General features: G+C 69.5%; 5 protein-coding genes across 5 annotated transcripts; all 5 read left to right on the top strand.

Moving 5' to 3' along the window:
* Positions 1 to 1113: 1113 nt before the first annotated feature.
* Positions 1114 to 1605, top strand: EMIHUDRAFT_199720 (hypothetical protein; the record flags this gene model as incomplete). Its single annotated transcript, XM_005793751.1, has 2 exons — positions 1114 to 1362; positions 1435 to 1605. 2 exons carry the CDS (start codon positions 1114 to 1116, stop codon positions 1603 to 1605), a joined length of 420 nt encoding a protein of 139 aa, XP_005793808.1.
* Positions 1606 to 3035: 1430 nt separating this feature from the next.
* EMIHUDRAFT_351334 (hypothetical protein) lies at positions 3036 to 5017 on the top strand. The gene is given in 8 exon segments (XM_005793750.1): positions 3036 to 3665; positions 3734 to 3804; positions 3881 to 3989; positions 4035 to 4087; positions 4159 to 4240; positions 4310 to 4520; positions 4645 to 4979; positions 4990 to 5017. The coding sequence occupies 7 exon segments, from the start codon at positions 3060 to 3062 to the stop codon at positions 4920 to 4922; spliced, it is 1410 nt and encodes a 469-aa protein (XP_005793807.1). The 5' UTR covers positions 3036 to 3059; the 3' UTR covers positions 4923 to 4979; positions 4990 to 5017.
* Positions 5018 to 9411: 4394 nt separating this feature from the next.
* EMIHUDRAFT_351332 (hypothetical protein) lies at positions 9412 to 9909 on the top strand. Its single transcript, XM_005793749.1, has one exon. It carries the CDS (start codon positions 9520 to 9522, stop codon positions 9712 to 9714), a length of 195 nt encoding a protein of 64 aa, XP_005793806.1. The 5' UTR covers positions 9412 to 9519; the 3' UTR covers positions 9715 to 9909.
* Positions 9910 to 10105: 196 nt separating this feature from the next.
* Positions 10106 to 13069, top strand: EMIHUDRAFT_199717 (hypothetical protein; the record flags this gene model as incomplete). The annotated part of the gene is made up of 5 exons (XM_005793748.1): positions 10106 to 10489; positions 10700 to 11347; positions 11528 to 11857; positions 12071 to 12451; positions 12905 to 13069. The coding sequence occupies 5 exons, from the start codon at positions 10106 to 10108 to the stop codon at positions 13067 to 13069; spliced, it is 1908 nt and encodes a 635-aa protein (XP_005793805.1).
* A 395-nt stretch (positions 13070 to 13464) lies between these two features.
* On the top strand, positions 13465 to 17222 carry EMIHUDRAFT_448781 (hypothetical protein; the record flags this gene model as incomplete). The annotated part of the gene is made up of 11 exons (XM_005793747.1): positions 13465 to 13596; positions 13678 to 14112; positions 14440 to 14508; positions 14701 to 14797; positions 15180 to 15324; positions 15649 to 15799; positions 15937 to 16011; positions 16306 to 16561; positions 16633 to 16714; positions 16937 to 17029; positions 17106 to 17222. 11 exons carry the CDS (start codon positions 13465 to 13467, stop codon positions 17203 to 17205), a joined length of 1635 nt encoding a protein of 544 aa, XP_005793804.1. The 3' UTR covers positions 17206 to 17222.
* Positions 17223 to 17407: the final 185 nt, after the last annotated feature.

Raw genomic sequence — 17407 nt, 5'->3', positions numbered from 1 at the left:
AAGCCGGCGGCGGCGGGCGCGAGTCGGCGGCGGCGGAGGCGGCGCGGGACGGCTGCTGCACGAGCTGCAGTCCCCAGAGCTCGATCCTCCGATAGTGCGCCGTAGCGATGGCGGCGGGCGGCGGCGAGGGCGAGGAGTGCCCGCCGTGCACGCAGAGCGCGCCCGTGCAGGCTGCCACGAGCCGGCAGGCGCCACCAAGCCGAGGCAGCAGGTGCGCAGAGACCTCGCCGCCGCACGAGACAAGGAGCCAGTCGCTCGCGGGATCGCCGCCGCCGCCGCCGGGCCCACGGATCGCCGCCACCGCGAGCGCGTCCACTGAGACGCCGCTCCGGAGCACCAGGGTCGGGCCGGCCAGCCATTCGAGCGGGCCGTCTGCAGGAGGCAGAGCGGACGCCGCGTCCGAGCTGGCGGCGGCGGCGGCGGCGGCGGTGCTGGCGGCCTCTGTGGCGGCAGCCGCCGCGGCTGGCGCCATGAGAGCAAGCTCCATCGGCGTCGGACCACGCGAGGCGCGAGGCGCGAGGCGGAACGTGCAGACGGTGCCAGACGCGGTGCCGATCACGACCGTGTCGCCGTGCAGCAGCAGTGCGGAGGCCGGAGAGGAGAGGGTCACCTCAGCGAGGAGAGCGGGCTGCTGCAGAGGCATGGCTAACGCGCTCGAGGAGCTCCCTGGGGAGGTCGAGGAGGCGGACGGGCGGCGGCGCGTCCGGCGATGGAGCGGCGGTCGAGGAGGAGGCGATGCGGCGCGAGCGGCGGCGCGGCGGGGTGGACATCGCGAGGAAAAGAAAATCAGGCGGGGTGCACAGCGGGGAAACTGCCTCTTCCTCCGAAAGAGATTAGTAGAAAAAGAGAATCGGCCGTGACGAAGCAATCATCGTGCAAGAGCAATCCACTCAGGACTCATGCTCGGCCGCCCGCTCGTGCTCCGCCGCCCGCTCGTGCTCCGCCGCCCGCTCGTTCTGACGCTGGCCTCGCGCCGCCCCCTCCTGGACATGCGCACGTACCCCCTCCTGGGCATGCGCACGTACCGTGGACACAACCGCATCGAGGACATGCTGACCGCCAGCGAGGCGTGCCGCTCACTGTCTCGTCGCCTGTGATGTCGAGACGAACTGTATGCGCGCCCATAAACAGGCGTGGCACTCGCTCGTTCCTGAGCGGCCCCTCGGCAGCGACGCGGCACTCCAAGACGCATTCAAAAAGCTCGACCTAGATGGCAACGGCCATCTCGATGCGCAGGAGCTGAAGCAGGCGCTCCTCTGCGCCGCGAGCAAGACGGTCACGATAGAGGCGGACATCGACGACCGTGTGGACGAGATGATCGGCTGGGCGGACATGTCGGACGATGGTGTTGTCACATTCGAGGTGCGTGTCCGCCCGCCACCGCTGCCCAAGGCTCGCACGTGAGATTTGCCATTCCGCCGCGCTCCGCCGCAGGAGTACAAAAAGATCATCCTCGCGGGCTGCGCGACCCGCGACGGAGGCCGGGTGAGCGTGCGCAAGGTCTCGGCCGTCGCCTCGGCCATCTCGTCGCCGCGCACGGCAGGCGCCTCCGTCAACTCGACGACCTCCACGCGGGGACCGGACGGTGACACAATCTACCTCTGATAAGCGCGCACGCGCCACGAGCCACGCGACAAAGCATGCGCGGCCATGGTGAACCCCTCTCTGCTGGCGATACACACGCGACACGACTGGTTGGTACACGAAATGGGTCGTTGGTTAGTATCTGTGAATTCTCCGTGTTAGTGGCGGGCTAGGGTTCCAAGTGAGTGTTCGAGGTGCCGCAGGATAGGATCACTTAGCCGACCTAAGTAAACCAAGCAACTCCCTACGCGGCAAGGAGTCCGAAACCTGTGTTTATAGATCAACACTTTCGATAGACCGAAAGTAAGATCGTTCGGTGCAGAAACCCCGGCACTGCCCATGTAACGCAATTGTGCTCGATTTTTGGTCGAGAAGGTCTCCAAGTCTTCTGGACCCATCGATGGCCGTCGCCTCGACGCCGCTCGTCGCGGCACCATCGTGCCCGGCCTGGGCGAAGCATCGTCGCGGGCGCCAGCCGCAGTTCGACGGCAAGCCGTGCGAGCCTGCCGAGGAGGAGGACATGTGGCTGTGCCTGGCCGACGGCCGCGCGCGCAGCACCGCCGACCTGAAGCGCCTGGCGACAGCCGCTCGGGTGCGAGCGAAACGAGCAGGAGATGCAGCCGCCGCGAACACGCGCGATCGGCAGGCGCGCGACCAGCGCCGCCGGCAGCGTGAGCAGCACGACCGGCGCGCAGCGCCGGCGGTCGCCAAGACCGTGCGCCCACAACGCGGCCAGTGCGGCTGCCCGGCGCACGCGGTGTGCGGCATGTGCGTCGACCAGGGCAAGCTCGCCGCGGCCGAGCAGGCGGCCATCGACCTGGAGACGCGCTTCCACGCCTCGACGAACGTCGTCATGGACCTGGAGCGGCCCGAGGACGAGACGGCGGCGCTGCTGCAGCGCTGCGTGCACGTCTCCGACGAGACGAAGCGGCGGCTGCTGGGCGAGTGGAGCGACGAGCGCATGGCGCACGCGCTGCCGCTGCACGCATGCGCCGCGTGCGGCGTGCGGGACCCGTCGCTGACGTACACGCGGGTTGACGTGTCGGCGCTGCCGCGTACTGTGTCTGTGCGCGTAGCCGGCGGCGAAGACGAGACGCGGCACGTGTTTGAGCTCTCGCCCGAGCAGTGCGCTAAGTATCGAGGTCTTCAAAACAAAAAGGTGCGCCTTGCGTTTCCCAACGGCGCGAGCAACGACCGTCCCAACGGCGACGGTACGCACGAATTCCGCGACACCGACATCTCGCGCGTCATCAGCTGCTGGGAGTCGGACGACGGCACGCTCTACCACCTGCACCCCGAACTCGTCGATCGCCGCGCAAATGAGCACGGCGTGATGGTGCCATGCGCGATGCTGTGTCAATGGTGTGGTATTAGAAAAGGAGTTGCGGTGTTGATCGCCGCGGGAGCCCTCTTATCTAGATACCCCTATTTTTGTGCCCTGCTGCAACCCATGCCCACTAACCAGAAGCTTAGCCATGTCCTCCATCTTGTCGGGCAACCACCCGCCTCCGGATCTGGCCACTAGAGACGAGACACGAACGGGCGGCACGAGGCGCGCCTTTCTAATAGCCGTGCTCGCTTCCTCGCTCGGCGTGGCGAGGCTCTGCCACCGCGGCGACCTCTTCTGGTGCCGAGCTCGCGGCATCAACCTCGGCACCCTGCTGCAGCCTGCCGGCTTCTCGCTCGACCGGATGCCCGACCTGAGCGGAAGAACCGCCGTCGTCACCGGCGCGAGCTCTGGCCTCGGGCTGGAGGTTGCAAAGCAGCTGGCGCTGGCCAACGCCACCGTCGTGCTCGCGTGCCGCAACCTATCGCGGTGCGAGCGCGCCCAGTCCCTCATCGCCGAGGCGGCGGCGCGGCGCGCTTCCGCGCCGGCAAGCACCCTCCCTCTCGCCCTCGACCTCGAGAGCCTGCAGAGCGTCGCCGCGTTTGCTGCGGCGCTGGAGGCGGAGCTGCAGCGGCGGGTCGCGGCGGACGAGCCGGCTCGAGCTCCCTCGCTAGACCTGCTCGTCAACAACGCGGGCGTGGCGGCGCAGTTCCCGCTCCGCCTCACAGAGGACGGCGTCGAGGCCACCTTCCAGGCGAACGAAACAGACGGGCAGAACCACCCGCGCCTGTCCCTAGTCCTATCCCCAACGGCAGCCGACAGGCGAACTATCTCGGGCACTTCGCACTCACCACCCGCCTGCTGCCGCTGCTGACGCGGACGGCGGCCGGGCGGTCAGGCGGCCGCGGGTGGCGCACAGCTCCCTTCTTCCAGGACCCGTCTCGGACCTTTCCTGGAACCGTCCTGTAGGCCGCGGGCGGGTGGTACACCTGACTTCGGGGGCCCACCGAGGCGCGCCGCCGGAAGGGGTGCGCTACGCCTCGCCTCGTTCAGCGACCAGTCCTGCCCCACGGCCCCCGTGCACGCGACACGTCCGGGACACGTCCGGGGCTTTGTCGCGCAGGTGCCGCTTTCCCTCGCGTCGATCAACGACGCGCGGCTCGGCGGCTACGCGCGGTGCGGGGGAGGGCCAAGCTCGCGAGCCTGTCCTGGACATGTCCACGACACTTCCCTGACATGCCCCACAGGTACGGGATGGCCAAGCTCGCGAGCCTGGCCTTCGCGGCCGAGCTGGCGCGGCGGCAGGGCGGGGCGCTGCTCTCGTCTGCGGTCCACCCCGGGGCGGTCGCGGCGAGCGAGATGTACCCGAGATGCACCCGAGATGCGCCCGAGATGTAGGTCCACCCTGGCGTCGTGGCAAGCGACATGCTCCGGCGCGGCAACTTCGAGGCGATGCTTGGGCGGCGGCTCGGCAGCCTCCCCGCCGAGAGATGGCCGAGAGATGGCCGAGAGATGGCCGAGAGATGCCCGAGAGATGGCCGAGAGATGCCCGAGAGATGCCCGAGAGATGGCCGAGAGATGGCCGAGAGATGGCCGAGAGATGGCCAAGGTATGGCCGAGAGATGGCTCCGCGGCTCGACAGCCTCCCCGCCGGCCTGGCGACTTCGAAGAGGCGGCGGGCGCGTGCCTGAGTCGAGTGTCTGAGCCGTCCCCGGGAGTGCCTCGCGCCACAGGTGGCATCGCCTGGCAGCTAGCGCAGGCGCGGAACGGGCTCTTCGCCTACTCGACCGAGCAGGCGGCGCTCACGGTCCTCTTCCCGGCGGTGGCGCCCGAGCTGGCGGGGCGGGCCGACTCGCCGGGAGGGAACGGGCGGCTTTTCGTGCCGGTCGCGACGCCGTGGGAGCCGCGCCACCCAATGGCAACCGACGAGGCGTTTGGGGCGGCGCTGTGGGGGTTTAGCGAGTGCGTCGTGGCGGGCCGTGCGCACGATTGCAGCCGCAACGCTACATGACGGTTCTGCGCTGAAGTTCTGACCAATCTCTGTATCTCGACCGCTTAGGGTGTTCGGCTGTGACCTGCCTTTAAGAGAGTAGCTTTAGCTACAACACATTGAAGTTCACATTGTGTCGTGTGAGCTAAAAGAATTCTGCGTTTGTTTCATTTAACTCGAAGGCTTGCTCAAAAAAGAATTTTACAACTAAACTCCCTCGCACAACACAGAACAAAACTTACGTGTGAGTGTTAGAGTTGTTTGGTATTGCTAAAAATCTCTCTCTCAACACAGAACACTGGGCACGGGAAAAACGAAGTCCGCCCCGTCCGAGGTGACCGGGTTGTTGCACGAGTATATGGGACACGATGTCTCAGACCTCCCCACGGAGCTCCTCGTGCGCGTCGTCTCTCGCTGCGACCACCTCGGCATCGCGCGGGGCGTTTCTTTTTCTCGTGCACCCCGCCGCGCCGCCTCGCCACCGCCGCCACCGCCGCTCCCTCGCCAGACACGCCGCCGCCCACCCGCCTCCTCGACCTCCCCACCGACCTCCTCGTGCGCGTCGTCTCTCGCTGCGACCCCGTCGACATCGCTCGCGTCGCGGCCGTCTCGCTGCTCTTCCACGCCTCGCTTGCGAAGGAGGGCATCCGCTTGCGGGCGCAAGAGCGCGGCTACGAGCTGCCGGCGCAGCCAGAGGGCGAGAGCTGCGCCGTGCGATGGCTGTGCTTGTCGGCGCTGCTTTGCGAGTCCAACCCGCCGGCAAGGGCGGCGGCAGACGATCGGCACAGCGTCTTCGTCGACGGCGAGGGGCGGCTCTCGTCGTGCGGTTCTGCACCGTCGTTCTCTCCAGGGCTGCTCGGTCACGGCGAGGGCGTGGCGCGGCTCAATACGCCGACCCGCCTTCCCTCGACGCTGGGAGAGCGCGCTGTGAGCGTGTCGGCTGGAGACGCGCACAGCCTCGCTCTCACTGCCGGCGGTGCTGTCTGGAGCTGGGGCCGTGGAGTTAAAGGCCGGCTGGGCCACGGCGACGAGGAGGAGCAGTGGCAGCCGACGAAGATCGAGGCCTTTGCTGGGTGGCGCGTCGTCGCCGTGTCGACGGGACGCGACCACAACCTCGCCCTCACCGCCGATGGCACCGTCTGGAGCTGGGGCTATGGTCACGAAGGCCGGCTGGGCCACGGCGACCGGCAGAACCTGCTGCTGCCCTGGCAGAACCAGCTGCTGCCCAAGAAGCTCGAGGCGTTGGCTGGCCAGCGCGTTCTCGCTGTGTCGGCTGGAGAGGACCACAGTCTGGCCATCTCCGCCGACGGCAGTGTCTGGAGCTGGGGCCGCGGAGACCTTGGCCGGTTGGGCCACGGCGACCAGCAAAAGCAGCCGCTGCCCAAGAAGATCGAGGCGTTGGCTGGTCAGCGCGTCGTCGCTGTGTCGGCTGGATACAGCCACAGCCTCGCCGTCGCCGCCGACGGCGCCGTCTGGAGCTGGGGCTTTGGAGGGAGCGGGCATTTGGGCCACGGCGACGGGCAGGCCCAGTGGCAGCCCAAGAAGATCGAGGCCTTTGCTGGCCGGCGCGTCGTCGCTACGTCGGCGGGAGGCGACCACAGCCTCGCCCTCACCGCTGACGGCGCCATCTGGAGCTGGGGCTTTGGAGGGCGCGGCCAGTTGGGCCACGGCGACTATGCGGCCCAGTGGCAGCCAAAGAAGATCGAGGCCTTTGCTGGTCAGCGCGTCGTCGCTACGTCGGCCGGAGGCGACCTCAACCTCGCCCTCACCGCTGACGGCGCCGTCTTTACCTGGGGCAAGGGCGAATATGGCCGCCTAGGCCACGGAGAGGACGAGTCGAACCAGCTGCTGCCCAAGAAGGTTGAGGTGTGGGCGCAGGGGCTGGAGAGTGCTCGAGTCGAGTTCACACACAGTTCAGCTGCTGCCCGGTCGTTTTTTTCTTTTTTAGCTGCTCTACATATTGCAATATGATGGCGGATATTCCTAGGACACCAATAAGATCTAGGGGGTGTGTTTTGGATAAGTTGTACAACTGGACCGACGACTCGTGTCCGAAAAGACCGGCCCGGAGGCCGGAAGGTCGAAGGAGCAAAAAAGAAAAACCGGGGACACAACGCCGCGAGCGGGCGAAAGGTTCGCACTGCAGAATATGATGGCGGATAGGACGCAGCCGGCGGCGCTCTCCTGGCAGAGCCTCGCGGAGAGCGGGCGGCTCGCCCGCGCGCTTGACAGGGAGAGCGCAGACGCGCCACACCTCCGAAAGCTCCGCCTCACCCTCGAGCCCAAAGCGGAGCCGCACACGCTGCGGCTCCAAATGCCGTGCGACTGCGGGAGCTGCATCGTCAAGGCACAGATGAAGGCGGGGGCCTCCTGCCTGGTGCTGGTCTGGAACGAGGAGAAGCAGAAGTGCTCGCTCCGCCTCAAAGAGCTCGCGGACGCCGCGCCTAGCGAGGGGCCGCCTGTGCCCGCGGCGGCAGGGGCAGAAGAGCCGGCGCCGCTGGAGGAGGGAGCGGCGGCGGCGGCAGCGGCGCCACCCGTGGCGGAGGAGGCGGAGGGGCTGCGTCTGCATTTCTCCAGCAGCAACGTGACCAGCTACAAGGGCGTGCACAAGCACCACTCTGGCCGCTTCCAGGCGAAGCACAAGGTGGGCGGAAGGGAGGTGTCGCTCGGCCACTTCGACACGGCGATGGAGGCGGCGGTGGCGTACGCGCGAGCAGTCGGCGAGTACCAGCCTCCGGCTCCTCCGACTGTGGCGGCGGAGGCGGAGGGATTGCGCTTGCACCTCTCGAGCAGCAACGCCACCGGCTACAAGGGGGTGGTCAAGCACAACTCCGGCCGCTTCGAGGCGTGGCACAGGGTGGACGGAAGGAAAGCATACTTCGGCCTCTTCGACACCGCGGTGGAGGGGGCGGTGGCGTACGCGCGCGCGGTCGGCGAGGCGCCGGAAGCGGGCTCGGCGGTCGCAGCAGCAGCAGGGCAGGCGTCAGCGGCACCGCTACCGCTGGGTGAGGCGGCAGAAGGCGCAGCCGCTGCCGAGCCGGTGGAGGCGGAGGCGGCGGGCGCGGCGGCGGCGGCGGCAGGAGCAGAAGAGACGGCGCCGCTGAAGGAGGGAGCGGCGGCGGCGGCGGGTGCGGCGACAGCTGAGGCGCCCGTGGCGGAGGCGGCGGAGGCGCCCCTGGCGGAGGAGGCGGAGGGCTTGCGTCTGCATTTGTCTAGCAGCAGCAGCAGTGGCTACAAGGGGGTGCACAAGGACTCGCGAAAGGGCCGCGACGTCTTCGACGCGCAGCACTGTGTGGGCGGAAGGAGGGTCTCCATCGGCTCCTTCGATACAGCGGTGGAGGCGGCGGTGGCGTACGCGCGGGCGGCCGGCGAGTACCAGCCTCCGGCGCAGCCTCCTCCGGTGGTGGCGACAGAGGCGGAGGGGCTGCGCTTGCACCTCTCGAGCGGCATCACCGGCTACAAGTGCGTGACTAAGCATCACGGTGGCCGCTTCCAGGCATCGCACCGAGGGAGAGACGGAAGGAGGGTCCACGTCGGCCTCTTTGACACCGCGGTGGAGGCGGCGGTGGCGTACGCGCGGGCGGTCGGGGAGGCGCCGGAAGCGGGCGCGGCGGTGGCAGCAGCAGCAGGGCAGGCGTCGGCGGCACCGCTGGGTGAGGCGGCAGAAGGCGCAGCCGCTTTCGAGCCGCCGGTGGAGGAGGAGGCGGGCGCGGCGGCGGCGGCGGCGGCAGAAGAGCCGGCGCCGCTGGAGGAGGGAGCGGCGGCGGCGGCGGCGGCAGCGGCGGCGCCCGTGGCGGAGGTGGCGGAGGGGCTGCGTCTGCATTTCTCCAGCAGCAACGTGACCAGCTACAAGGGCGTGCACAAGCACCCATCCGGCCGCTTCCATGCGAGGCACCGGGTGGGCAGGAGGGAGGTCTCGCTCGGCCTCTTTGACATGGCGGTGGAGGCGGCGGTGGCGTACGCGCGCGCGGTCGGCGAGTACCAGCCTCCGGCAGTGGCGGCGGTGGCGGAGGGCTTGCGCTTGCACCTCTCCAGCAGCAACCCGAGCGGCTACAAGGGCGTGTACAAAGACAACGCCCGCTTCCAGGCGCGGCACAGCGTGGGCGGGAGGGTGGTCTACTTGGGCTCCTTCGACACGGCGGTGGAGGCGGCAGTGGCGTACGCGAGGGCGGTCGGCGAGGCGCCGGAGCGCCAGGCAGAGGCTGCGCTTCCTCGCCCGGCTCCGCTGCCTTTCTCCTCCTCCTCCGGCCGTGGCAGCGGCGCCCGGCCCCGCCCAGCAAAGCGCCCACTCGAGCCGACCGACGCGCCGCTGCCGAAGCGGCGCTCAAGCCGCGCCGCCGCCGCCGCACCCTCGGCTGCCTCCTCCTCCACCCTTGCCGCCGCCTCCTCCTCTTCCTCCTCCGCCGCCACCACCGCCACCGCACCCACCGCACCCACCGCACTGGCCGCGCCCGCCACCGCCGCCCGCGCCGCCGCCTCCACCTCCACCTCCACCGCCTCCGCCTCCACCTCCACCGCCGCCCCTGCCGGCCCCTCCCCGCTCTCGAGCCGCCTGTTCACGACCACGCCGGACGGGCGCACCGTGCTGAGGGAGACGCCCCCTCCCCCCACGGGCGGCATGGCGGCCGTCGCCACGGCGCTGGCGCAGATCAACCTGCAGGCCTACGCCGCCGCCTTTGACGCCGAGGGCTACGACGACATCTCGTTCTTGCGCGGACTGGACGCCGCCGAGCGGGCGGACGTGGCCAAGGAGACGGGGATGAAGCCCGGGCACGCGGGCAGGTTTGTCAAGTTCGGCTTCGCGCCGCCATGAGCGAGCCCGCCGCTAGGAGCTCAGGGATCAGGGTCGGGTCCCGACAGGAGCTCTGTCCCAGTACGTTTCGAGTGCTTAGGGTGCACCGACCGGGATGCGCGAGCATGTTGCGGAAGGTCTACTGTCCGACCACCGTGCGGAACCTCTCGACGGGAGGTCGTTTGTACAATCAATACTGGAAGTAGCAGGTGTACGTCGAAGGTGTACGGCATACCGTATACCGAGCATCGACACCAATAAGATCTAGGGGGTGTGTTTTGGATAAGTTGTACAACTGGACCGACGACTCGTGTCCGAAAAGACCGGCCCGGAGGCCGGAAGGTCGAAGGAGCAAAAAAGAAAAACCGGGGACACAACGCCGCGAGCGGGCGAAAGGTTCGCACTGCAGAATATGATGGCGGATAGGACGCAGCCGGCGGCGCTCTCCTGGCAGAGCCTCGCGGAGAGCGGGCGGCTCGCCCGCGCGCTTGACAGGGAGAGCGCAGCCGCCCCGCACCTCCGAAAGCTCCGCCTCACCCTCGAGCCCAAAGCGGAGCCGCACACGCTGCGGCTCCAAATGCCGTGCGACTGCGGGAGCTGCATCGTCAAGGCACAGATGAAGGCGGGGGCCTCCTGCCTGGTGCTGGTCTGGAACGAGGAGAAGCAGAAGTGCTCGCTCCGCCTCAAAGAGCTCGCGGACGCCGCGCCTAGCGAGGGGCCGCCTGTGCCCGCCGCCGGCGTTGCGGCTGCAGAGGCGGGCACTCAAGCGGTGGCAAGCACTGCCACTGCCGAGGCGGTGGGCGGCGAGGGCGGCGAGGGCGGCGAGGGCGGCGAGGGCGGCGAGGGCGGCGAGGGCGGCGCGGGCGGCGAGGGCGGAGAGGGCGAGGGCGGCGACGAGGAGGCCGGCGGTGGCGGGGACGGCAGCGGCGGCGGCAGCAGTGGCGGCGGCAGCGGTGGCGGTGGCGAGGCCGCACTGCCGGGAATCAGCGCAGCGTGTCCGATGGAGCTGGATAGCGACGACGAGCCGGAGCCGGCGGCTGCTACGCCCGTCATTACCGCTCCTCCCGCCTTCGTGACAACCCCGGCGGCTCAGGCACGCGCGCCAACACCGCCCGCAGCCGGCCGCTCGGCCGCCCACGTGCTGTCGGCTCTTGCGCCTGCTGACGTCGGCGGCGGGATCTCCAGCGCCGACAGCGCCGATGATGCGGCGCTGCCCCTGCTCGACCCAGACAGCCGGGCAGTGTCGAACCTCCGCGCCATGATGTCCAACCCGGAAAAGTACGCCGCTCCGCCGGTCACGCTCACGGTCGCCGACGCGGCGCAGATCTACTGGCTCTTCACGCACAAGTATAGGGGTATCGGGCAGCCGGTGTGTTCCGAGCTCGCGAAGCACGGCAAGCTCGGCTTCTACACCGCCCTCGCCTCGCTCTCCGCGGGCAAGTTTGTGCATGTGGACGCGCGCAAGTGCCGCTCGCTGCTCGCGATGCTCAAGGCAGGATCGCCGCGCTCCGCCACTAGCCTCCTTGCGCTGGATATGGCGCGCCGGAGAGCAGCCTTGCTGTCGGCCGAGTACACGGCGCCGCTCCGGTACGACTTTGACAACGGAAGATTCATCGCGAAAGCGGCCAGCACCGCGACGGAGGCAGGCGGATCAGTCGAGCCGGGCGGCGGCGGAGGCGAGGGCGACGACGAGGCGGAGCTCTGTGCTGATGGCGCCGGTGCGATGCTGGAGGAGGGAGCGGCGGCGGCGGATGCGGCGGCAGCGGAGGCGCATGTGGAGGAGGCGGAGGGGCTGAGGCTGCACCCCTCGAGCAGCAACGTCACCGGCTACAAGAACGTGTTCAAGAACCAGTCTGGCCGCTACCAGGCGCGGCACAGGGTGCACAACAGGCAGGTCGCCATCGGCCACTTTGACACGGCGGTGGAGGCGGCGGTGGCGTACGCGCGAGCAGTCGGCGAGTACCAGCCTCCGGCTCCTCCGACAGTGGCGACGGAGGCAGAGGGGCTGCGGCTGCATTTGTCCAGCAGCAACGCCACCGGCTACAAGGGGCTGACTAGGCACAACTCCGGCCGCTTCCAGGCGCAGCACAGGGTGGACGGAGGGCTGGCTTTCCTCGGCCTCTTCGACACCGCGGTGGAGGCGGCGGTGGCGTACGCGCGCGCGGTCGGCGAGGCGCCGGAAGCGGGCGCGGCGGTGGCAGCAGCAGCAGGGCAGGCGTCGGCAGCACCGCTGGGCGAGGCGGCAGAAGGCGCAGCCGCTGCCGAGCCGGTGGTGGAGGAGGAGGCGGGCGCGGTGGCGGCGGCAGGGGCAGAAGAGCCGGCGCTGCTGGAGGAGGGAGCGGCGGCGGCAGCGGAGGCGCGCGTGGCGGTCGCGGAGGGTTTGCGTCTGCATTTGTCCAGCAGCAACAGCACCGGCTACATGGGCGTGACCAAGAGCACCGCGCAGGCTGGCCGCTTCCAGGCGCGGCACAGGGTGGACGGAAGGAAGGTCAGACTAGGCGACTTCGATACAGCGGTGGAGGCGGCAGTGGCGTACGCGCGAGCAGTCGGCGAGTACCAGCCTCCGGCTCCTCCGACTGTGGCGACGGAGGCGGAGGGCTTGCGCTTGCACCTCTCCAGCAGCAACGCCACCGGCTACAAGGGGGTGGTCAAGCAAATCAAAGGCCGCTTCGAGGCAGCGCACTATGTGGGCGGAAGGAGGGTCCACGTCGGCATCTTCGACACCGCGGTGGAGGCGGCGGTGGCGTTCGCGCGGGCGGTCGGGCAGGCGCCGGACCGCTCCTCCTCTTCCGCCACCGCCGACTCCGCTGCCGGCGGCAGCGGCGCCAGGCCCCGTCCAGCAAAGCGCCCGCTCGAGCCGACCGACGCGCCGCTGCCGAAGCGGCGCTCAAGCCGCGCCGCCGCCGCCGCACCCTCGGCTGCCTCCTCCTCCACCCTTGCCGCCGCCTCCTCCTCTTCCTCCTCCGCCGCCACCACCGCCACCGCACCCACCGCACCCACCGCACTGGCCGCGCCCGCCACCGCCGCCCGCACCGCCGCCTCCACCTCCACCTCCACTGCCTCCGCCTCCACCTCCACTGCCGCCCCTGCCGGCCCCTCCCCGCTCTCGAGCCGCCTGTTCACGACCACGCCGGACGGGCGCACCGTGCTGAGGGAGACGCCCCCTCCCCCCACGGGCGGCATGGCGGCCGTCGCCGCGGCGCTGGCGCAGATCAACCTGCAGGCCTACGCCGCCGCCTTTGACGCCGAGGGCTACGACGACATCTCGTTCTTGCGCGGACTGGACGCCGCCGAGCGGGCGGACGTGGCCAAGGAGACGGGGATGAAGCCCGGGCACGCGGGCAGGTTTGTCAAGTTCGGCTTCGCGCCGCCATGAGCGAGCCCGCCGCTAGGAGCTCAGGGATCAGGGTCGGGTCCCGACAGGAGCTCTGTCCCAGTACGTTTCGAGTGCTTAGGGTGCACCGACCGGGATGCGCGAGCATGTTGCGGAAGGTCTACTGTCCGACCACCGTGCGGAACCTCTCGACGGGAGGTCGTTTGTACAATCAATACTGGAAGTAGCAGGTGTACGTCGAAGGTGTACGGCATACCGTATACCGAGCATCGACACCAATAAGATCTAGGGGGTGTGTTTTGGATAAGTTGTACAACTGGACCGACGACTCGTGTCCGAAAAGACCAGCCCGGAGGCCGGAAGGTCGAAGGAGCAAAAAAGAAAAACCGGGGACACAACGCCGCGAGCGGGCGAAAGGTTCGCACTGCAGGGTGTGTATGGCGGACTCGGTGGCCGCCATCACGGGCCTCGACCCCGCCCAGGCGGCCAGCTACCTCGAGATGGCCGGCGGTGACGTTGAGATGGCCGTGCAGTTGTTCTTCAGCATGGCCGAAGGCGAGCCGGCAGCCGTCGCTGCTGGCGGCGGCGGCGGCGGCGGCGGCACCGCGCACGCCGGCACTCCGGCGCACGCCGCGCTCTTCGGCTCCGAGGCGGCGCCACCGCCATGGATCGAGCAGGGCTTCGAGTTCTCCGCAGCGCCCGAGAGCCGTTGCGGCCTGCTGCAGGGCAAGAACGGTCCGTGCGGCGTCCTCGCGGCGGTCAACGCCGAGCTCCTCGCGCAGAAGGGGTGCCCTCCTCCTTCGGCGGCGGCGACGGAGGCAGACCTCCGCGCCGCCCTCGCAGCCATCCTCTGGCGCTGCGCCTCCGCCGACGCGCCCGCGGGTGCAAAGGAGTCGGTCGCGCAGGAGGTGGTGCTCGCGCGGTGGGAAGGCGCCGTCGGCGGCCCGATCGTGACAGAGTCGTTCGCGGCGGATGGCGCCGCCTCCGTCGCCGCCAATCTCGCGCCCCTGATGCCGGCGCTGCGGCAGAAGGGCGGCGTCGTGCTGCTCTGCTACGCGTGCGTGCTGACGCGAGGCGTCGAGGCGGTGAGGGCGGATGTGGCGCTCGACAACGGCAGCGGACCTCTGATCGCCGGGCCGCACGCTCTCTGCGGCACACTCATAGCCGAGACGAGGCGATGGCCGAGACGAGCCGAGCCTGGCCGAGCCGAGCCGAGCCTGACCGAGACTGGCCGAGACTGGCCGAGACTGGCCCTAGCCGAGCCTCTGGCCGAGACCGGAGGAGCGCGCGCGCCTCATGAGCCTTCTCGGACCTGTCTCTCGGACCCGCCTTCTCGGACATGTCCGGCCTGCAGGCACCGAGCTGATGACTCTCCCCCATATCTCCCCGAATCTCCCCCTGCAGGCACCGAGCTGATGACTCTCCTCATGGCGGGGCGGGCGCGCGGCAACGTCGGCGCCTACGGCCAGGACGGCGCCAAGGTGACACCGCCCCAGACGCGGCAGGCGGGTGGCGGCGGGTGGCGGCGGGTGGCGGCGGGTAGCGGTGGCGGTGGCGGCGGTGGCGGTGGCGATAGCAGTGGCGGTGGCAGTGTGGCAGTCGCGGTGGCGGCGGTGGTGGTGGTGGCGGTGGTGGCGTAGCGGCGGCATAGCGACGGCGTAGCGACGGCGTAGCGACGTCGTAGCGGCGATGCGGGTAGCGGTGTGGGCGGCGGCGGCTCTGCGTGCCAGATCCTCTCCCCCTGCTGCTGCGTGGCTTGGTGCGTGGCCGGTCGCGCAAAGGGCCACACTCGTTCGCCCACATCTCCCCATATCTCCCCCATATCTCCCCCATAGCGAGCCACACTCGGTCGCCCACACGCGAGAAGAAGCAACGCGGGACTGGCGCCCCCGCCCGGCCGGCCCTCTGGACACCTCCCTGACACCTCCCTGACACCTCCCTGACACCTCCCTGACACGTCCCTGACACCCCCCTGACACCCCCCTGACACCTCCCTGACACATGTCCCCGGCAGGTGACATGGCGCGAGCCCTCGCCCTTCGGCCTCCTCTCCCGCGACGAGCTCGAGACGGGCGGCCGCCCTCGCGGAGCCGCTCGAGTCGTGCGTGACGTCGTGACAACACCCAGCCCTCTGTTTGCTCCATTCCCTCAGGCGTCCCCCTCGCCGACCCGCTCAAGTCTCCTCCGCTGCCCGTGTACGTGCTGCACGGCGGGGACCATTTCACCGTGGCCTGGGTCCCGCTGCCGGCCAAAGAGCGCTTCGAGGCGCGCGTCGCCCCTCGCGCCAGTGTGGAGCGGTGCAGTGCTCATTCGGCCGGTCTTCAACCACCCGTAGTTGCTCCTCAGACTTCGGTGGGGCGGGGCCGTACCCGTCCTCTCGCTCGCCCCCTCAGGCCCGCGTCAGGGCGCTCTTCGCGTCTGCGCGCGGCGGAGGAAGCGGAGGAGACGCGAACTCCGCCGCGGCGGAGGCGGTGGAGGCGGCGACGGCGGAGCTGCAGGCCGCCCCGCCGCCGCCCGTCACGCAAGGGGCGGTCGATCTCGCGCTCTGGCATTGCGCTGCCCGCGGGCGGCGGGGTCTGCTGTGGATGATTGGATCGACCAGGCCGTGGCCTGCTCACTAGGAACGGGCTGCCGCCGGCGCGCGGGCTGCGGTGGTTGCGCCTGCGCGGGGTGGGCGATGCACTCGCTCCCGCCGCCCCGGCGCCTCCGTCGCTCACGCCATCGCACTGGCGACTGAGTGTGGGGGAGGTCGAGTCGGTCGTGCAGGCCGAGGTAGAGCCGAGATGCGGGCGGAGATGCGGGCGGAGATGTGGCACGAGATGCGCGCGGCTTTGGAGGAGGAGGGAGGCCGAGCTGGCAGAGGGAGGCAGCGCTGAGGCTACTCCGCCGCACTCCTCCCGGCGGTGCAGGCAGCCAAGGAGGACAAGGCCTCCCTGCCGGCGGCGTGGCGCGAGCACCGGTACGAGCTCTCCCTCGTGACGAAGGTGTGCGATGGCTGTAGTATTGCCTGCTGATGAGTACTCCCTGCTGATGAGAGCCAAGAATGAGTACCGGGAGCGCGCCTGCAGTCCTGTCTGCTCATTTCTTGCTCTCCGCCGCGACGACGGGTCCTCCTCCTGCGGCGGGGGGCAAAAGAGAAGACGCGCAGCTCTAGAGGGGAGGGGAGAGGAGACGAGGCCCCTCGCCCGGCTGCAGCTCCCCTCCCACCACCCACCACCCCCACCACCCACCCCCCCCCACCCCCTCCCCGCCCCAGCCCGCCCCCCTCCTCCCGCCAGGCGGTGGCGGAAGAGGACGTCGCCTCGGCCCCTCGGCCGCCCGACGCGCCTCCGCCGACGCTGCTGCCGCAGGGCCCTCCTCCGGCGGCGGGGGAGGTGCAGCCTCTCGGCGGACCTCGGCGGAGCTGGGCGAATCTCGGCGAATCTCGGCGAACTCGGCGAACCTTCTCGTCGAGTCTCGTCGAACCTCGGCGTAGCTCGGCGGATGATGTCGACTCACTCCTCCGGCGGCGGGGGAGGCGTGGCGCTGTGCGAGCTGCTCTAGACACTTCCTAGACACTTCCTAGACACTTCCTAGACACTTCCCTAGGCGTGGCGCTGTGCGAGCTGCTACAACTCGCGCTTCAAGACGATGTGCTTCGGCGAGAACCCCGCGCCCGCCGCCGCCGCTTGCAAGTTCTGCGGCCAGGTGCAGCAGCCTATCTTCATCTACGGCCGCTAGAAGTGTTGGATTCGCCCCTCCGATATACTATCCGATACACACATAGGCAGCAGACGCGAGACAGTAGAGATGCGGACGAGCGGTCTCCCCGCCCGGTGTCTGCCCTCGCCTTCCCACCAAACAGGCCACGGACCAAGGGGCAGGGCCTTGAGCCGTCGATTGAGCTGGTCTCCACGCGGCCCCGCGCAGGCGCAGCAGGAGGCCGGCTGGACGGTGTGGATGCGATACGCAGACTTGCCCGCGCCGGTCGCGCGGCGGGTGGACCGGGTGGCGGGCCCGAAGGTGCCGGCCGCCCCTCCGCCCCTCCGGACTCCTCCACTCTGCACACGGGGCTGATAACGCGCGTCCTCGACTCAAGGTGCTGGCAGTACTGCGGACGCGCTGGCCGGACGTGTCGCTCTGGGCCGTCGCCGGGGAGGTCGAGGCGGAGGTGGGCACGGCGGCCGCCGCGGGCGTGACGCTGCCGGCGGTCTAGACCGCCGCTTTTCAGACAAACGGCTGACAATCGGCTGACAATCAGCTGACAAACATTTCAGAACACGGCCAGGGGGCGAAGTGGAGGCCACTGGCGGCCGGACGGGTTCGCTCTCTTCCGGTATACCGGAAGAGCGTTAAACCTAGTTTCAATCAATTCGCAAAACGCAAAACGTAGCCAAACGC

The sequence above is a fragment of the Emiliania huxleyi genome, assembly GCF_000372725.1.
Source record: "Emiliania huxleyi CCMP1516 unplaced genomic scaffold EMIHUscaffold_10, whole genome shotgun sequence".
NCBI classification, from domain to species: domain Eukaryota; phylum Haptophyta; order Isochrysidales; family Noelaerhabdaceae; genus Emiliania; species Emiliania huxleyi.
This window is presented reverse-complemented; position numbering and strand designations above follow the sequence as displayed.